The 21,486-nt window shown below is 39.3% G+C and overlaps 1 protein-coding gene across 1 annotated transcript in view; it reads right to left on the bottom strand.

Moving 5' to 3' along the window:
* LOC132831207 (F-box only protein 47-like) overlaps positions 1-21,486 on the bottom strand; it is a 57,119-nt gene that overhangs the window by 19,721 nt on the left and 15,912 nt on the right. Inside the window, exons 6-7 of the mRNA XM_060849220.1 lie at positions 11,808-11,885; positions 9,340-9,448 (exon numbers count right to left, since the gene is read on the bottom strand). Of these exons, the coding sequence (XP_060705203.1) occupies positions 9,340-9,448; positions 11,808-11,885 (187 nt within the window). The remainder of the gene's footprint in view (positions 1-9,339; positions 9,449-11,807; positions 11,886-21,486) is intronic.

Below are 21,486 nucleotides of genomic sequence, written 5' to 3'. Positions count from 1 at the left end.
AATGTTTTAAAGTTATAAACCAAGTATTCCCTTGAAGGCAGTTCTTAATGTCAACGTATTCATTGCAAGTTCAATTTGATTTTAAATGTAAGCGCTGTCAGGTTCAGTTGGGCCTGTCTGCCTCATCTCACTATTGCCTGATCTTCCTCAGCATCAGCTGGGGCTCTCTCCTCACCTGTGTCAGACTCCCTCATCTAAAGAGAATGGTGGCCCATCCATCGCCTCCTCTTCTAAGTTTTCACCCCATCATTAAACTAGGTTGTGCAACACACAGTAAACAATTATTATTCTGGACACTTCTGTGCTCCTCAGCTGTGTGGACCTGACAAGGAACATGCACCTTTAGAAGACAAAATTATCTGTTCACTGATAACCTTTGTTGATTTATAGACACTGTTGTAACACTGTTCAGAATTAGAATGAGGAATTTGCACAAGGGTCATCAGAGTCGAGAGTGTGGTGCTGGAAAAGCAATGCCAGTCAGGCAGCATCTGAGGATCAGAAGAATCAATGTTTCAGGCATAAGCCCTTCATCAGGTCATCAGCCATGTCTTCTGGGATACCCCTTATAACCACCACTTGCCCTTAGGGATATGATGATGAGAAGCAAAAATTCACAGAAACTGAGTGATATGCAGATAGTAAGCTTAATGACAATTCCCTGAATACTTGGTATACACCTGCAAGAATTGCTGCCTTTGATTGAAAATAAGCTGGACATAGAGAAGTTAAAATCCTTTCCTTTTCGGGATACTGGCTGAATGATGTCATGGAGCTCTAAGCACCTACTGCATGCAGTCAATTGCCCCTTGTATACAAAAGTTATCATTCAGGGCACCATGTCCAGACCTATCCATATTTCCTTGCTCCAGTTTCTCACTACTAATCCAGGACAGCCTCAAAAATCCACCTATGATGCTTCCAATTATAGACAGTCTCCCAGTGCAAATGGGTCCCATTCTGGAGTCTGTTCACAAGTTGATTTGTCCACAAGTTGGCACACAATGTAAGTCAGTATAAAAGAGCTGATCGTAATATCGATCTTTAAAATTATACCTCTTTATGAGATAGTGTTCATAAGTAAAGCAGATGTTTGTAAATCAAGGGCCCTCTTTACAGGAAACATCAGTTAGATGGTTGACATTCTCACCTTTGCCAAATCAGAGGATTTTGAAGTTTGTCTCTCTGGCACTGCTGTTATTTAACTCTAATTGTTGAGAGAGTTCCAATAAGCTACTTAAGTAAATACTATTCTTATTGAGATCTCTCACAAGGTTGCATTAATATAACCTTTTCCGGTTATACTGACTGCTTATTGATAGAGGCACGTGATCCTGAAGTTATGTGTTACATGGCACTAATTAAAACTGGCCTAACAATAATCTCTTGGGCCTATGAATATCAGAAACCCCAATTGCACAACTATTGCCCAGCTGTAGTAACTTCCAGTTTGTGATCATGCAGAGTCAATGTAACAGGAGAATTGAATATGGATTGCCCAAAATTCATGAAGAAAGGATTCTTTATTCTACTGACAACAAGTCATTACAAACAGGAAAGGAAATTAAGGATAAACAATTAACTATTTAAACTATGTACAGAGCATGACTGTGTGGGTTACATTGGGGTGACGAATTCCTTGGTTTGTCTGAGCTCCCTTTATATGTGTCCTCTCCACCAAAGACACATTTTCTTTTCTGGCAAGAATCAGGTTGACTGTTCCACCCACTAGTGGAGATTCCAGAGAACTGCTCAGCTCCCTCCATCATTGTCCTCATCTACTGTTGGAGGTCCCATTATATACTTACCTGCTTGAACCTGGCAACTGGAAAAAAGCAAACTGTGACTATCCATTAAGCAGTTGCATGATCAGCAGGTTCAATTGTTCCACATGGCTAGAAGGTCATACTGAACAAAACTAGTAATATTTGTCGAGGAGGTAACAGAGTGTTTGAACGACAGTAGAGCATTGATCTAGTTTATATATGGATTTCATGGTCCCACATGGGAGGCTGACAAAGAAGTAAATGCTCATGGAATCCAGGGTAACTTGGGAAGTTGAATCCAAAATTGGCTTAATGACAGGAGACAGAGGATAATGGTAGAAGGCTGTTTGTGTGACTGTAGCCCAACGTGCAGCAGTGAACCACAGGTATCAGTGTGGGTTCCTTTTTGTTGATGATATATGAGTGAGATGATAAATAAGTTTGTCAATGACACACAAAGATTGGCAGGGTGGTCGACATTGAGGAAGAAGATTACAGGAGGATATAAATGGATTGGTCACATAAGTGACAGATGGAATTTAACCCTGATAAATGTGAGTTGATGAACTTTGAAAGAAGGAACAAGAGAAGGGAGTACTCAAAAAATGGTAAAACACTAGAAGGCTCACAGGCATCTTGTGATGCTTATCCACAGATAGTTGAAGATGGTAGGATAGGTTCATAGAGAAGTTAAGAGGACATATGGGATACTTGCTTGCATTAGTCATGACATAGAACAAAACAGCATATTAGAGCTGTACAAACTTTATTTAGGCCACAGTTGGAGCACGGTGTACAGTTCTGATCATCTCAGTATAGGAAGCATGCAACAGCACTGGAAGGGGTGCAAAGGAGATTCACCAGAATGTTGCTTGGAATTTCAGCTATGAAGTGAGGCTGGATAAACTTGGGTTGTTTTCTTTGGAGCAGAGGTGGTAGAGAGAGAACTAACAGATGTGGCGAGGTAGATAAGGTGAGGAGTGATATCCACCACCTCCTGAGGAGAATGTTCTCAGTGTCTTTTATATACTGGTACCTTCAAAGAGTAAGTAAGGGAATCTATGATTTGTGCAATGGAATGAAGTGTGCCTATGCATATTTAACAAACACATGCAAGAATCACAACATCAGATAGAGCTTGGGAAGATTCACTTGCCCTTCGCTCATCTGTGCATGATTTCTGGCTTGTCTGAAGAAGTTTGCTTTCTTGTCCATGCATTTCCACCAGCTGATTAATGGCTGAGTCTACAGGCTCATCATCTGTACTGTGCTCAGACAGAGTCGGTTTTCCAGTTGTCATCCAAGTGTCAAAAACCTTGACTGTTTCTTCCTCCTCATCCTGAGGGCCGATATCAGTGCTATATTCAACAAAGTGTTATCCTTGTCTACTCTAGAATACCCAAAGAAGTCAATGTCTCTGCGTAGGATGAGGTAGGGTAGAAGGCCTCAATGTTGCAGTTCTGAGGCTTGTAAGTGTTCCACCTTAGAGATATGTTGTGAGATGCTCCTATTCTGGTTTAGGACTAAGATCCAGAAGCTGCATATAGAAACATAAGCTTTTGTTAGTGTCGCAAGGTTTAAAGATGTTGCTGCTTCAAGTGCCGCTGGGAATAGCTACTTGGGGGCTTTCTCAATTGATAGCTGTAGATACACAATCTCCCCTTCAGCACAGGTATGTTTCCCTTGCTCTCCTGACACCTTTATAGCCTGCTTACTGGGGAACCTTACGTCAGATATTCCACTCCACACCCCATCTGCATCCATGCCCCCATCACATTTGCACTAGCTGTGCATGTTCCTCTCCTGCAGTAAGACAGAAGCATGAAGAGATATTAGCATGGGTATAAAAGATACATAGAGAGATGTCAATACTCGGATCTGTGATGGTTCATACCAATATAATAATAAGGCTTTTTTTTGTTAAAATTAGGAGTTAAAGGGGTCTGATTGAATAGCGAGTCAATGTTGTCAAAGAGCTAGAGGTAATGCAAATCAATAAAGTATTATATGATGTGTGAACCTGAGATACATGTGAAATGTTCATCCCAAAGCCATCTTTGTAGCAGTTCCTTTGTCTTATTCAAGACTTTGAAAAACAGCTATCAGAAGTGCATGTTCTCCTAGGTTTGATGAAAGGTCAGTGAACAGATGATGTGTGAGCTGCTGGATGTTGTAGCTCCTTTTATTCTAAACATAAATCCGGGAAAGATATGAGAGCTAGGAGCAATGTGGTGCAATTAGAGCTACACTGGCAGCTGTAATGAAGTGACAGACATTGACTGCACATCAGACAGAGATGCCTGGCAACCAATTTTGTGTGTGACAATGCTGTGCAGTAACAATCTTAAGAATGCATTGGAGCACGAAGCACTGAGTATGTGGTTGCACATACTCCGGCAGATTGCAGCAAGTAATTTAGAGGCAGCACGGTGGCTCAGTGGTTAGCACTGTTGCCTCACAGCACCAGGACCCAGGTTCATTTCTCGTCCCTGGCAATTGTGTGGAGCATGCACATTCTCCCCCGTGTCTGCATGGGATTCTGCTGGGTGCTCCGGTGTTCTCCCACGGACCAAAGATATGGAGGTTAGGTGAATTGGCCATGCTAAATTGCCCATAGTGTCCAGGGATGTGTGGGTTAAATGGATTGGCAAAAGGGAAAATGAAGGGTTACAGGGATGGATGGGGGGGGGGGGGGGGGGGTGAGGTTTGAGTCTGGATGGGATGCTCTTCAGAGAGTTGGTGTGGATTTGTTGCGCCAAATGGCCTGTTTCCCTTTTTCAGCACTGAAGCCAGGTTCTCTACAAATGCCGCCATCACCACCTATGCCCAGGTTTTCTTCATCAGTTGAGACAGCCTCTTGTTCTCATCCCTCAGGAAAAGCAGTGACCTTCTTTCCTGAACAACCTTCAGGAGAAACTCTAGGGAGCTGTTACTGAAATGTGGCACTGTTTTATACAAGGTCTCTGATATTTCCAGAATTAGTTGGAGATGATGAGAGCTCAAGTGATGCTTCTGGATTGTAGAAAGTGAAATGTTGTTCAGGTGCCTTTTAAGTATGATAACTAGAATTTTCAGCCTAGAAAGTCCCTGGAGCAGAATGTTCAGTCCTTCTGTCCATCAAAGTTTCACTTTACATGAATATGAATACGCAATGAGTTTAGAAGAATGTAATTGCACAAGAAACCCAAACTCCTGGAACAGAAGTACCTCTGCTTTTGGGCTCACTTCCATATTTAGTCTCAAAATAACAAGATTTATTTCTTAGATGTATGTAATTTGTGCAACTGAATAGAAAACTTATACAATTAGCTCCGCAAGTAACATCTAAAACTTCCTGTCCAGGTCCAACCCTTTCTTCGCCAACTCTTCTCGATGATGACAAAAGAAAACTAGGTTGTGAGACTAATAAATGTGATGAAAATAATAACTGAATAATAATGTTATCAAACAGTCTGGCAAAAGTTTCAAACTGGGGTCAGGAACACAAGATCCAGGTGAATTTTAGTTCATGAACCTGTTACAATAACCGTAGAGACTGATAACATTTAAATTCTGACTTCCAGTTATTAGCTGAAAGAACAGCATAGATTTCATGTTTAAGATTTTTACTGTAATAAAGTACTCAAAGCATTACTGGGTAAACTTTACAGGCAACTTATACTGTACTTTAAACACAATTCATAAATATACATTACACAATACCTTACATAGACATTAAATTATTTCAGACATTAAATCCGAGATGATTCTTAAAGACTAAGGGTTTACTCCTGTTCTGTTCTTTTCTTTCGCAGCCTGGAGGGAAATTTTAATCTCAGAACTGTCTTTCAGTGTTTTTTTTCTCTTGTAGATTCTTCCTCTAATGGAAGTTAGAGGATTATTCCAGCCTCATTTCAGCTCCTCAATAATTCAGTCTTTTCCACCCTAGCAGGAAGTCAGAGCACATTTCTACACAGAGAACCATACTATCTCTTTGCTACAGCTGTTTTCCCCCTCCCAGATCTTGGTGGACTAACTATGTTCATGAATTTCAGAGATATCCTGGACCTTAACCCTAATCAATCCATTTTTATGGCAACATGAATTTACATGGCCCTTGATTAGAAACTGATATATTTAGCTATACTTGAGACCCCCAAATCATTTTTATCCTGACAATAAATGCAGTTAAAGGCATAATCATTTACAACACACCATTCTCAAAATCTTTCTGGGACTTTGGCATCTCAGTCTATCCACATTTAGCACACAGGGGACCACCATTCTTTCAAAGTGTAAATACCTTGCACTTTCTTCCTAAAAAGTAAAATCTGGGTTTTCGTTTCATCTTTGAACAGCCCTCAGCCAGCCAAATTTTCAGGCAAATGTCATAACAGGTCACATGACAATTGTTAAAAGCTAATTTTACTTTCAACACAGCATTGAATTGTGGTTAAAGTGACATACAAGTTGGCTGAAACATGACTCTAAAATGCCAAGCAGGAATATGAGTTAGAGAATTCACTAAACAAAAACAGCAGAAAAATAAAAATGTTATATACAAATGCCTATAGGCACACTTCACTCCCTAAATAATGAAACAAAACATAGGCAGATTCTTTAGTGTTTAGAACTGTTAAGTGAACACATTTCCTACAATCAACTGAGCAAGTTTATGCTTTCTAGTAATGCAAACTTTCTGTTGCTGCCTTAAAAATTCATTAACAAAAGTAGAACATCAGTGCGAGATTGCGTTGCAATTGTTACATATGATTTGAGGTAGTGAGATAGACTGAAGTAAACACTGTCTCCTTACATGATCAGTTACAAAGTAGGGATGTGCCAGTAGCAATGATGCAGAATAGGAGGTGCTTTGCCTAGAAGGAGGAAAATGGGTGAGTTCCTTGGTTGCCCCAACTTCACCTTTTATCAATCAGCTCATGAACAACCTTGCAAAAACTTGGGAGCAGCTGCCTGACCATTTCAAATGTTTGCATGGTTAAAAGAAAAGTTACCTTGCACAGGAAAATCTCACTATAAGGAGAACATTTTTAAAACACATTCAAACTAATATTTGTACATGGGACATGGATGACACCAAGTGTCCCTGTTAGGATGGAGATCTTTATTGTGACCAATCAAAAGGATGTAGTGAAATTTGAAATGGTTCAGAAAAGATTTACAAGGATGTTACCAGGTTTGGAGGATTTGAGCTATAGGCAGAGGTTGAATGGGCTGGGGCTATTTTCCCTGCAGTGTCGGAGGCTGAGGGGTGACCTCAGAGGTTTATAAAATCACGAGGTGCATGGATAGGATAAATAGACAAAATCTTTTCCCTGGGGTGGGCAAGTCCAGAACTAGAGGGCATAGGTTAGGGTGAGAGGAGAAAGACATAAAAGGGACCAAAAGGGCAACGTTTTCACGCAGAGGCTTGTGCATGTATGGAATGAGCTGCCACAGGAAGTGGTGGAGGCTGGTAGAATTGCAACATTCACAAAGGCATCTGGATGGGTATATGAATAAGAAGGGTTTAGAGGGATATAGGCCAAGTGCTGGCAAATAGGACTAGATTAGGTTGGGATATCTGGTTGGCATGGACAAGTTAGACCGAAGGGTTTGTTTCTGCGCTGTACATCTCTATGACTCTATAATAAATTTTCTCCTCTTCCCTAGGCTAGAATAGTTATCTTCTATTATTATTTCAGGTGGTAAAAATGGAACATGTACTGTCATGAAGAGAGGCAAAAAGAAAAAAAAAACTTGCATTTATATCCAAATTTCACAACTTCATGGCATCACAAATGCTTTACAGCCATGAAGTATCGTTGAATCACAGAATGGTTACAGCACATGAGGTTATCATTCCAGCCAGTCATGTCCATACCAATTGTCCACAAAAGCAATTCAACTAGACCACACCTTACCTTGTTGTCTCTTAAGATTTTTCTATTCAGATAATTATGCTTTTGAAAGTCACAACTGCACCACCACACATTCAGGCAATGCATTCTAAATTTTAACCACTCATTTTATATATTTTATGAAGCAAAGTAATATAAGAAATGTTGAAGTCAATTTGCACACAGTTATATAATAATGACCAATTTTTAGGGTTTGTTTGAGGGTTAAATCTTGGCCAGAGTTTCAGGGAGGACACTCCTACTTTCTTTTAAATAGTACCTTAGGACCTCTTATGTTTGTCTGGTTGTTATTTGGAGAAAAATCTGACCTCCACTCAGTGACATCCTGCTGTTAACCCATTAGCAGTGTGACGGAGATGAGAACTCACCATGTGAAAAATCACAAGAATACAAATATTAGTCTGATCAGGCCAGTTCCACAGTGCACCAATGCTCTAAGAAACCCCACAGCTTAGACTCTTCCAAGTAGTTATATGATCAGATAGGTTGTTCCTATCTGATCATATAGACAGCACAGTGACTTTAAACTTTCATGTCACTTGACAAACTAAATAATTTTATACAACACTACAGCAGCCTCTGGTGGCAAACTTAAGTGCTACACTTGAAAAACTTATTTAAGCATTGTTATATTCCAGTTGTATTACCATTGATGATAACCTATTTCTGTTCAGACCTTATGAATCCTTTTGTTTTAATTTGATTAATATTGCACTTGGAAAATTAAGAGCTTACTATTATCAGAATTTTATGACTGTAACTGAGCTATTTGATTGTACATCCCTCTTAGAAAAGGAGATTGCTATCAGGCTCCTTAACATAAATCAAATAGTTACAAAATATTAAGCTTTTCATTCTATTATTTTTGCACGCATGGATATATTCTTTTCTTGATATACATGTTTATTATTGGTGCCAGTTACTTTTTGGAATTTTGTCCAGGTAGCAATTCTTCAAATGTAAGCCTTGCACGTAGGTGCTAACAAGCTCTTCCATTATATGGAATCACTGGAAAAATGTTTGAGGGCAGGAACACTGGCAGATTGTTTTCCTGCACAATCCAAAATGATGAAGGTCAAGTGTTGACCCAGCTGGAGGTCAGTTCACCGAGTATGCTATAGCAATTAAACTGGGACCTTTTTGTTGTATAGCTTAGCACCACACCTAAAGCGCAATTATCCACTGAGTAATCAATGGCTGCTCAATGTGACTTAGTGGCAGTGTCCCTATCCCTGAGGGACCTAGGTTCAAGTTCCAATTGCTGCAGAAGTATGTTAGAGCATCTCTGAACATGTTGGTTAGAAAAATAGGTTACATAATTTTTTTAAAAAATCAACGTCTGTTCATATTATTTTTTCATTAAATATAGTGTCTGCTCTTGATGACTTCACTGCAGTTTCTGGCTGCAAAGAATTACTGGGCCCAGTGTTGCAAAGGTGATGAAATAACAAGACAGAGCTGGAATGACAAGTTCACTGAAGCAAGTTGCTAGTAATGGTAATATCACTAATATTTCTCTCAGCTCTGTAACACTGTCAGGCTTAGCAATTTTTCCTAGCCATTTCCCTTAATCATAAATTGACCTAACATAGTTAAAATTATGTACACCATGTTTTGCAATATATTTTAAATGATTGGCCTTGTCTGTAGCATTGCAATTTGACTAATTTTACCTGGTCTGCTGCATACCACACTTTGCATTTTCCGTGGCAAGTTTGCATTTTCATTCAGGAAGTTAAACACACGATGGCACTCCAGTTCATCCCAGCCTGCTATAAGAGTCTGCAGGAAGGCAAAAGAAAAAATATATTACAAGGTAAATTAAATGTAAGTTTACTTTTTTCTACCCTTAATTTACATTATTGCCTTTTTTTAATCTAACAGAACTCTCCTGATTTTGCAATAGAGATGAAGGATTAGTTCTCCAAGCAAGAACCTCTAATTATCTAAGAGGATGAACTGAAACTGGTAGGTTTACTGTCCCTCCAATTTCCTCTTCCACTCAAATCACATCCTCATGTATGTACAAATAGGAAAAAAATCAATACTGTAATGCTGCAATTCAATTCTAATGTAAAAGTTGGGGAGGACATAACATGCATTGCAGGCAGGGAATGGAAAAATATTAACTAGTATAGAGGGGCACCACAAGGCACATTGTATGAGAAAAAAAAGTTTGTTAGAATGTGTTCCATTCACTAGAAAGAATACCCACCACAATAATAGACGTGAAAATCAAATAAAGTTATGAACAAATATTACTTAAAGAACAATGGGCTTTCTACTGACACACAACTTCAATTGTTTCTATGTAGATTAACCACATCATTATACTTGTAATCATTTTTTTGTGTTTCTAAAAATAAATAACTGTATCACAAAACAGTGCCCAAGAATATCCAGCCATTCAGGTAGGCTCCGTAACTGACTGTCCAAAAGAGTAGTGAGAATGTAAGCTTGGTCCTCATTATGATACACTTCAGCTGAGCATCAAAGTTCCAAGATTAGCTTTAGGAGTTTTCTTATGGTGATTACAAAGTTCCCCAAGTATGGGTTTGCCTCAATGAAACATTTGAAATCCTATTCATGGTGTGAGATCCACAATAATTCACAGTGGGTACTCATCAGTTCTTACATGATGGTGCCTGCTCTTCAGATTTATTTGGATTTGTGTGCAGCATAGGCAAGAATGGTATGTTGGTACTGCTGAATACAGATGAGAAGTATTCATTTAAGGCCTCACCTACATCCATTGGCTCCACGCAGAGATTTTCCCTTTGGTCTCTATCAAGTCCCACTCTTTACCTGATAAGCTTCTTACTTTTAACACATTTGTAAAAAGCATTGACGTTTTCCTTGATCCCATCTGCCAAAGATATTTTTGGCCCTTCTTTGCCCTCCTAATTTCCTTTTTAAGTAGCCTCCTACAATCTGTATATTTTTGAAGGGTCTTGTTTTAATGCACTGTACCTGACATATGCTTCCTTCTTTTTCTTTATCAAACTCTCAATATCCCTTTTCATTCAGCATTACTTGGACATGGTGCCTTTACCCTTCACTCTTAGAGGAACATGCTGACCTTGAATTCTCTCTATACTACTTTTAAAAGACTCCCACTTTCCAAATGAAGACTTCCCTGCAAGTAGCTGCTCTCAGTCTATGTTTGCCAGATCTTATCTAATGATATTGAAATCAGCCTGCACCCCCAACCCTCCACCTCCCCCCTCAGTTTAGGCATTTAATCTCTGCACTATCCTTATTCCTGTCCACAATAACTTTGAAACTTACAGTCATTACCCTCCAAATGCTCACACACTGAAACTATGGCTCAACCTGCTCAAGTCCTAGCATTCCATCTGATTGAATCTTGCTCCTGACTTTACATCTACTTTGTGTGCCCAATCCCGTCAAATCCTCTCCAATAGCACAAACAAATCTCCCAGAAAGAATATTTGATCCATTCAGATTCAGGTGCAACCCACCCAGCTTGTAGAAGTTGGCCCAATGATCCAAAAATCTAAAGCCCTCCCTCCTATGCCAAATCTTCAGCCACATATTCATCTGACCTATCTTCCTGTTCCTATACTCAATAGCATGTTCAAGTTGAACTTTAGTAGTCTTCCTCTTTAATCTCCCACCTAACTCTTTAAATTCCTGCTGTAGATCTCATTTCAATTTTTACCTACGTAATTGGTTCCAATATGTATCTCGACAGCCAGCTGTTGACCCTCTCCCTTCAGAATGTCCTGAAGCCACTCTGAGACATCCCCGATCCTGGCATCAGGGAGACAACATACTATTTAAGAGACCCTTTTGCTGCCACAAAACTGTCTATCAGTTCTCCTGACAATGGAGTCTCCCATCACTAAAACTCTCCTAGTCTTTTCCCTCTCCTGCTGTGCAGCATAGCCAACTGTGGTGCCACCAACGTGGTTGTTGCTCCATTCTCCTGAGAGGCAATCCTCCCTCAACAGTATCGAAAACAGTGAAAATAAGGGTGAATAAACAATAGTCAACAAATTGGGAAAATATAGCAAGAATGACTGTAGAATTGAAACCAATCATCACAACTTTTTTAAACATTAAACTTGCACTAAAAATCTTAATGTGACATCATTACTTATGACAGCCTGCATCTTACCTGTAATAAAAGCCCAAAACAAGCAAATCCTGAACATTGTACCAGCATATTACAGCCACCCATCCTGAAGCATGGATTCTGACGAGGAGAAAAAATAAAAGACACCTTCAAAACCATTGACAGAGCAGCAGAGCATATTTGAACAAAACAGCCAGGATAATATTCTGTGAGGGCCCTTTCATAGTTGCCAATTCTGATAAGAGTTGAATTTCCTGTGAACACACCCTCTAGTTAGTGCAAAAAGCAGACAGAGAAAGGACTTTCCCAAGTGGCTGCAGCTAGAAGTCTAAAAATGGCAAGATGTAAATTAGAGTTGCCTACACAATAGAAGAAAAGGGTTTCACTTTATTCTAGCAAACCCTTCTCTCTCCCACTTCCCTGCAGCTTCACAATTTTCTTTCAGCATTCCTCTCACTCAGAGACAAAAAGGATATTGGCACAGGCCTTCCTCATCCTGCTGTTAGTGCAGGCCTCCCACCTGCCTCCTCTCCCAATGCTGACCTTCATTCCACCAGGTATCAACCTTTATATTGCTCCCCTAGTTCTACAACAGTGGAATATGCATGGTGACGTGTCATTGTGCATGGTAAGCAATGGCATATTGGTGATCGCAGACACTTCCTGCAGCTTGTCTTGCATCAGCTAGGTGATGTCACTGGTAATATCTAAGCATGTGTGCTAGCCATTCTGCATTACTGATCATCACTCCAGATAACAAACCACACTGAAACATCAAATTATTCTTCTTTCAGATGCTGATCAGCCTTTGGTGAATTTTCAGAATTTTCTGTTTTAATTTTAGGTATTTATAACTGCAAACATTCAAGTTCTTCAGCCATGAGAAGAAGTAACAGAGAGGTGATCATACAGAATTTGCATCTTAATCATATCATTTAACCCAACAAGTCCAATCCTGTATTTATGCTTCACACCATTTTCTGTCTCCATTGCACCTAGCCATATGGTACATTCTTCTATTCCCTTCTCTCTCAAGAATTTACTTTAGCTTCTCCTTCAAGCTACTCGTTTCAATTACTCCATGTCATAGCAAGTTCCACATTGTCACCATTCTCTAAATAAAGAAGTTTCCCCTGGATTCCTTGTTGGACTTCAGAAGTACAGAATAAGAGAATTGAGAATTTAATTTAGAATATTTCTAAATTATCTTGCGAGAGTAGGTCAGATATTCAAATTAGCAAAATGTAGATTTTTGACTGATATCAGGACATTCTTCTTCACATAAAAAGGTAATTAATACATGAGAAACATTCAGTTAATGTATTAAAAACAAAACCCTTGAATCACTCAAAGCAAATAAGATGACTGAATGGGAAGAGTGTATTGATCAGGAAATCAGTCCCACGGCCTTTGATTTTCTGTCCATGTAATGGGCAAAAACATATTCAGTTTGAATGCTGTACCATCAGATAAAATGGGTGGGATTTTGGAAAGGGTCTGCTCAGATTGTGCCAGTGGTGTACAAAAGATTTTCTGGAAAGGAGGTTTTGTGATAACAGCCTGGAGAATCAAGGGGACAAAGAAAGGTGGGCCATGCATGAAGCAGAGCTAACTACATAAATGAAGATTAAATAGCCTGTAGGATTCAATCGATTAAGAGGGAAGATTTTTGATTAGCAATAAAAGAGAAATCAAACAAATACTCTTATGAATGTAAGGAACTGAAGTGGGGTGAGATTTGTAGTCACAGCTTTCAGTTACATGACCTCCCAACCAGAAAGTGTTGATATTTTTCATTCTGAACAGCTTTCAATTGGTACTAAAAGCAAGATTTTAGGCTTCACTTGAACTCATGAGCAATCTTTTAGCACTGAAGACCTACAAGTTAACATCATTAGTGGTTATCAACTGACGTAATTGTAATTAATTGGCATTAAATACATCATAGCATTCAAGTATTTGGAGGCTACTGGCATTTTGTTTCCTTCAATGCTGCTGGTGATATATAATCCCTAGTGTGCAAACAGGCCTTTTGGCCCAATAAGTCCACACCGACCCTGCACAGAGTAACCCACCAAGATCCATTCCCCTATATTTACCCTAGACAAAACACCTAAACTATCCATCCCTGAACTATGGGCAATTTTAACATGGCCAATTCACCTGACCAGCACACCTTTGGATTGTGGGAGGAAACCAGAGCACCTGGAGGAAACTCATGCAGACACGGGGAGGAAGTGCAAACTCCACACAGATAGTTGCCTGAGACGGGAATTGAACCTGGATGCCCACCAACTGGTGACTGAATGAGAAAATTTGATTAAGTCACAGTGCAGTACAGCATACAACCTTTACCATTTTCCTTGACCTTCAGGAGAAGTAACTGGGTCTTTTAAATTCTAGAGTATTTTGTTTCTTTTTGAGTCATTGAGACATTATGTGACAGCCAACAGCGACCAATGATTATTTAATAACATTTTATTTTAAGAGTCAATACTGGATTACATTATAGTGATGGTCACAAAATTACAATACAGAGAATGAGATAACTAAAATATTTGAGTTACCCAAGTACATTATAGGAGAAAAGGTTCAGTACAGCACCCACTTAGAAAATAAGTTGGTTTTATACATTAAGTAACAGTTCAAACTCATTTCAAAATAAACATATATACAAACAGATATATTCAGAAGAAAATACTGATTTCACTCATTTAGTTAAGACATGGCAGGAAGGTCTGAAAAGTCAAACAAACTGATATTCCTTGTTCTGAGGAAGCGTCACTCGACCCGAAACATTAACTCAGAGTTCTCTTCAAAGATGCTGCCAAACCCACTGAGCATTTTCAGCAATTTCTGGTTTTTGTTTTTGACATTTCTTGTGGCTTCTTCATATTTAAGGTGACAATTTCAAGATGGATGTTTGATAGCTGTACAGAATTTAGTGAGGCCAGCTGCCTTGATACGTTTTTAATCATTTTAACATGGTTAAAGGGGCAAAAATACAACTTAAAGATCCACAAAGTTGTCGCTGGCCATGCTAAGACTAACATTGTCCCTGACTACGACAATGCTGATAAACAGATAAGCATCTTTTGTGAATAGACGTTGGTGTGAAATCTGCTTAGCTTGCAGCAAACACAACTCTGAAGTAATACCTGTTAAGGTTCATTACAATATTCATCATCTGAACATCATGCAACAGGTAATCTCCTCCCCACAGCAACACTTACACAACCACAGTTACAATCTCGGGTACTGAGTCTTGAGCAGCATGTATATTTCAGAAATAATTCTATACAGGAAAAATTTCCATCTTTCCAAATAAGCAATTGATGAAATCATACCCTTCTCTGAGGACAATCAAAAATCAGACATTAGCAAGCTATGGATTTTGGTATGGAGGTAGAGAATAGGGTTTTTGGCACCAACCCTCCACTTTCTAGGAGATAGATTTTCCTTCTGATTTATTAATGTCATAGATATCCTCTGCAATGGCACGCAATAGCTTTACCACTTTGACACTTGAATTGTGCAAGTGATTGTAGAAGATACATCTTAAAATCAAGGGGCATTCTCATACCAAATTTAGGAATTCTAAACATAGAAATTACAGTATTTGTAATCTGCATCACAGGCTTGTTAACTAAATGGACAAATTTCAGCAACTTTCCAATAAGCTATTTGAAAGAAAACCAGTTTTGACCTAAAGTGGTCCCAAAACCTTAACTATGTCAACTGAATATAATAACTGATGCACATTTATATTCATTTATTTATTAAAGGAAAAGATAATTTATAGGACTACCCAACGGTGAATGCTCACCCATTGATACTGCAGAAGTTCAACATTTTCTATCCACTCTCTGCTTTGTATATAAATACTTATTACAAGAAAAAGGTGGTGCTGGTAGAATGCCTGCAATTGCAGATTGAAAGATTTACCAGTGATTCCTGCAAAGTCAATCAAAGCTGTCAGGATCAAATGGAATTACTCGATATGACCCCTACCAGCTTCTGGTGAGAATTAACAGAGTGTTTTCTTTCATGAAACTGTCAAGAATGACATTGATCAGGTCATTCTTTTAGCACTAGAGAATCCATTCATAACAGAAGTAAATTCCAATAAGGTTTCTGCTAGACTTGGTAGAAGTGTCTTCCAAAAACGTACCACATGTAAGAAATGTGATTAAGATTGGATAAGAATTCCCCATGCTGGAAACGTTGCTCATATAGAGTGCCATCAAAAATATCACTTACAGCATTTGAGTGTTTCTTTCCTCCTAGCAGTTAATCTATGCAGGAGATCCTTAGAAAAATGGGTCCCCTGAACTAGGTCCTGCAGCAGTTGTTCAACTGGAACTTCAATAAAAAGAATGGCAGGTGCTCTCCTTTATCACCTTCTCACAGCTAAGATTTGTGCACTGACTAATAACACTGTGGTCACCTAAATATAGTGTTATAATGATCACAAAACCTATGAAACATAAGCAGAGGTTTCAGTCCAGTGAGTATTTCCATGTTGTATGACCCTATAAATGGTTCCATAACAGATTCAGAAATGTACTGCAAGATTCAAGGAGCTTTAATAAGACAAGTCACTAATACGTTTCCCAGAAAATCTGTGCTTGAATGCAATGGTTAATTTTAAAAATGCACTTTCCACAACTGTATGCAGGAGCACGTGCATAGACAGGCAGAGTGTCTTCAGCAAATGCGTTATTAGGAAAACCTCCATCTGCTGGATCCAGTTCCTCTTCTAGGAAAGGGGAGTTGTCTCATATTCCACTGAAGTCATCTTCAGTGTTGACTACTGCAAAAGAAATGGCTGAGTGTAAGCACATGAACACATGCTGAAGAGAAATTGTATAGATCATCAACAGCAATGTTTCTGTCGGAGTCATGGTCAAATCAGCAGATACTGTACTCAAGAACAAAATCTTGTGCTCCATAAATTACTTGCAATATGCTTTCCAGTTCAATGGCACACCTTCTTACCAGATATGCTGTACTGTGATCACAAACCAAATATGGAGTGATTTTAACTTAAGCAAATGGCAGCAAACCAGTATATGGCGACAACCTTACATTGTGCTCAGCATCCTCTCTTTTGCTAGGAACAGTCTTTCCACTGTCTTTCATTTCAAAGTACCTTTGAAAGTTGGCTGCAAGGAGACCCTCTAGTATATCCAATGGTGCTGCTTCACCTCTGATACTATGACTCCTCAGGGCAGTGTTTCAAGGAGTAGACAACAAAATTAAACAATGGCGCAGGTTATTTCAAAGCTGAATCTTTAACAGATCCAGAAGGTGGCTTAGCTGTGGAATTCATCTCTTCCCCGTGAAGCATGAACTCCTGCGTTGTAACTGTTTCCCTGCTGGGGATTTGAGGAGAGAAATCCAACTGTGTCTTGCCTAGCACAAGAAAATCCATCAGAATACCAGTTATGGGCATGAGCGAGTGTAATCTAATCATAACATCAAAGGTCATAAAGAATAAGATTTTTCTGCCGGTGGGCAATCGGCGTCACCGCCTAGGTTCACTTCCATTTCATCAGGAGGCAGACCAGCACAGCACCTAATGGTATCTGGTTTGCAATGTGAGGAATCATTATCTTCAATGAATTCCCCCTTGGCATTTTGTAGCTCAGTGGTTAGCTAATACACAGGCAAAGTCATGCCAGGGCTCAGTACAACAAAGTCACAGCCAACTTGTTGACATGAATTTAGTGAGACTTCATGTTCATGTAGATTCCCTTCATCTATATTACTGGTGGACCAACCAGAATCAAGAACATGGCCACATTCCAGTGATGGTTCTGATCTTCATGAAGCCTCTTGTGCTTTGGAGATTCACCACCTTGTTGCTTATGGTACAGCAGAAAGCGAACCTTCAAGTCTAAAATACAGGTGACAAAAGCCACTTGGCTTGCCTTTGGACATTACTGGACCAAATGAATTAACTAAGCCCACATAACAAGTTGAAGTTGGATTGAAATTTGATTAAAAATAAAAAAAAATCCAATTATTGATAGATTTTCAGTTTTTTCAACCTTTTATCTTGTTTTCTGAACTTCTTGGATGGAGAAATTTTGTAGCCCATTTGTTCTCATTGCCATCCTGTTCTGAACTCCCTAAGTCGTCCCTGTACCTGATGGTCTCACCTGCAGTTTATAAAAGTACATACTCCAACAGGAGAACCTTGGAGGACCCATGACCCTGGGATGTTGCAGAGAGGTGCTGCTGGCAAGGTTCATTCCAATCAGTAGCAAATGCTAGAACCATATAAAAGGGAAATGTTGGCATTTGCAAGTCAGTTGGAGCCAGCAGTGAATGTGATTTTAGCAATGAAGTGCTGAGTGTTAGGACAAGGCAGCAGTTGCAAGCCATACAGGAGCAGGGGAGCTGCAATTTCAGACATCAGGAGCCACTCGGGCATGGAGGGCAGGATCACCACAATCAAACCTGAATTACATGTAAGGAAATCTTGAAGAACTTTCCAAAACAAGAGAAAACAGCAAGCACTCTGACCATTTCCACCTCCAGGCCCAACGTAGGTACCCTTGACGACACATTAACACCTCAGGTAGCCAGCAGTAGGAGGCAAGTGGTCATGAGTCTATAGTTAAGACAGTAGCATCAGTGACCCCAAACAAAATAATGTAGCAGCCAATGATAATCAGGAGCCCTCTGGCCAACTCTTCAAGGCCAAATGCTGACCGTTTCCCAGATGAATCCTCAGGGCTGCTTAAGGGCAAGTGCAATGCAGCAACATTTTCAATTCCACACTTACATACCTAGCTCTACTAAAGCCAAAGCAGAATTATCACATTTGGCTAGGTTAACTTTGTTCAACTCTTGGCAGACGTTGAAACATATCTAGCCTGCCTGACTCATGGAGCAAATTAGAGAGCCTGATACTGAACTGGAGATGTTTTGTGATGAAAGGAACAATGCGGCCAAGTCAAACTCATTGAATGCAAAACTAGGTAAGGACCTTTACTTCATGCTGCACTTGAATGGTTTCTGCACTCCTGGTCTTACTCAAGGTCAAGAGAGACTTTCTCCACTGTATATACCATTCCTGCAAAGCAGCAATTCCTGCATGAAATTCTTGCTCTCCTAGAGAACTATGTTTGCATCAAGAAAGCACCCAGCAGGACAGGTATCCTAAAGATCAGAACCATCAATGGGACGTGGAAGGTGCAAGGGGAACCTCAACACACAGAGGATACCACCAATAGGTTTGGGGAAGGAAATCTGACAAAAGGTACAGTTCATGGAACAAATAAAAAGATGTGATATTTCAATTATCACTAGCTGAAAGGCACCAACAGGAGCAGTCATTCAACACAATTCCAAGAAACTGCAGAGATAACCTTTTGTCAATCATAAATGAAAGTTTTCACCTAAGGACAGTTGGTCTCATCATTCTAATTGCCCTATACACCATAAAATGCAGCCAACCTGGAACTTGCAGTAAAATACTTCAGTCCCCTTTTATCTGCTTACATTCACAGACTAACTGTCATCTCTTCTAAGTTAACCAAACAATGAAACCTGTTATCTTTGTAGGGTTCATGAGATAGCATTTAAAATAAGGTGTGCCAGGATGAGATAGTCAGTGCTCAACCACGCCGTCAACTATTACTACAAGATGGTTGCCCACCATACAATACAGTCAGCAAATTTCAGTCACATAATTGTCACTGTTAATAACTGATGGTATTTGAGGTTGAATAGTTCCTGAGTCTCATAGCTTTAAATGATCTGGAAGCTTTACTTTGTTATCTCCATTTATATAGATTATTTGTAGTTTTTGATTTATTATTGTTTTTATAGTTCCTATGTTTGTGCAATTTTTATGGTTTACATAATTGGTGGTTTGTACAGATTTTTACAGTTTTATTGGTTTTGCACTATATTGACTTTTGTGCACTATATGGAAAGGTAAGTTCGTTATTTGCATTATGATTTCCTTGTTTTTTGCCTTTTAAAAATGCATTCGTCGCTGATCGTATTCAATGCCAAGTGATGCATTTCAGGGTTTCAATAATGCCATTTGACAGCTTTCTTGAGTTTCATTTCAAAAAATCTGAGAGCTTTCCATATCATAAGTGAATTCTCCAAGATGTCTTTGAGAACTTTGATGATTTGATGCCAATGAGACACTATTCAATGACCAAGATGTTACCATGTCTTTCGTATCTATAAATGCAGTCATTCATCCCAAAGACGAATCTTGGTTATTGGCAATGAAAGCAAAATCAATGTTCAAATTTTTGATAGGGTTGAGTCAGAAGAATAAATTCATATTTATACAATGCCTTTTATGGACTTAGATGTCCAAAGCATATTACAGTCAAAAAAATATTTTTCATGCGCAGTCACTACTGGAATGCAAGAAGCACAGTAGCCAAATTTGAAGCAGCAAGATTTCACTGATAGCAATGAGATAAAAGCCAGACAATCTATTTTAGCAATATTGGTTAGACTTTAATATTGTTAAAGACAAACAGGTAGCTTTTCAGTAGAAAATGCCTTGTAACCTTTCTTTTGAATGTAAGAGGGCACATGGAGCTTCAGAGTAACATTTCTTCAGAAATTAAAACTCAAAACTTGTGCAAAGCTGGAGAAAACACCAAGTCCCCCATAGGTTAGTAAGGGAGTTGTGTACTGCTCTGATCCCCTTTAAACACTTTTTTTGATATAGACAGTCAGACTCCCATCTTGCTTCAATTATGAGCTTACTTCCACCACACAAATCAGAGTCCTAAGCAATTTATAGAAACTGATACCCTGGTTTAGGGGGCCAACAGCACTTAAGAATTTTTTTTAAAGTTTCTTTCAAAGATAATTAACATAGTATATTAATGGCAAACTGTCTGACTCATTTAGGGTCTATACAGTTAGAATGAAGACCAAAAAATGTGAAAACCATTCATATAATTGGAACATTTCAATTTTTCCAAACAGATATTTAACATTAGTTATTGCAAGAATTTTGCTTAAACATACCTAAATAAAAGATTGCGCACAGAATCTGAAAACGGCACTGAATTTTCAATATGTTTAGCTCATATTAATACTTTTCCCATTGTTTGCTTTTGAATTAGCTTACAGAACCAGATATATGTGCTGAATTTAAAACAGAAAATGCTGGAATATTCATTAGGTCTGGTTAAAACTACTCTCTCTCAAGTCTTACAGCTACAGCCAGATCTTTGTGAACTGTGTGGAGAAACCCAGAAGCCACCTCTCAAGCCTCGCAGGTCAAAAGTATCAAAGCCTCATCAGAAACATCAGACCTCCTACACTCGTGCCAGCCAAGATACTAAGCAACCTAATCAACAGCCCAAGACATGGAGTGCCCAGACTTGCAACTAGAGGGTGTCAATTTCCCCACCTATGTCAGTCCTACCTTCCCAAGCTGACCACTATGGAGCTACAGAACTGATCATGATTCACTCTCTGGACTGCAGAGTCACTGACTCCTTGACCGGAGCAGACATTTTACCATGATTAGTCCTCTAGGTGGATATTGGAGGCTGCCCTTGACTTAGTCTGCCAGGACCCTTAAATGATTGGTGTTTCCATGAACATCGGTGAGGACTACTCCCCTAAGACTTTAAGACATGACTACTTGCTTGCAGCACATGCACTGTGTTTGCCTTGTGAACTGATGGCGCACAGTGTAAGCTACTGTGCTTCTTGCATTACA

Source organism: Hemiscyllium ocellatum, chromosome 33 (assembly GCF_020745735.1).
Source record: "Hemiscyllium ocellatum isolate sHemOce1 chromosome 33, sHemOce1.pat.X.cur, whole genome shotgun sequence".
Lineage (NCBI taxonomy): Eukaryota > Metazoa > Chordata > Chondrichthyes > Orectolobiformes > Hemiscylliidae > Hemiscyllium > Hemiscyllium ocellatum.
Note: the sequence above shows the minus strand (reverse complement) of the source record. Positions and strands in the feature narration are given on the sequence as shown.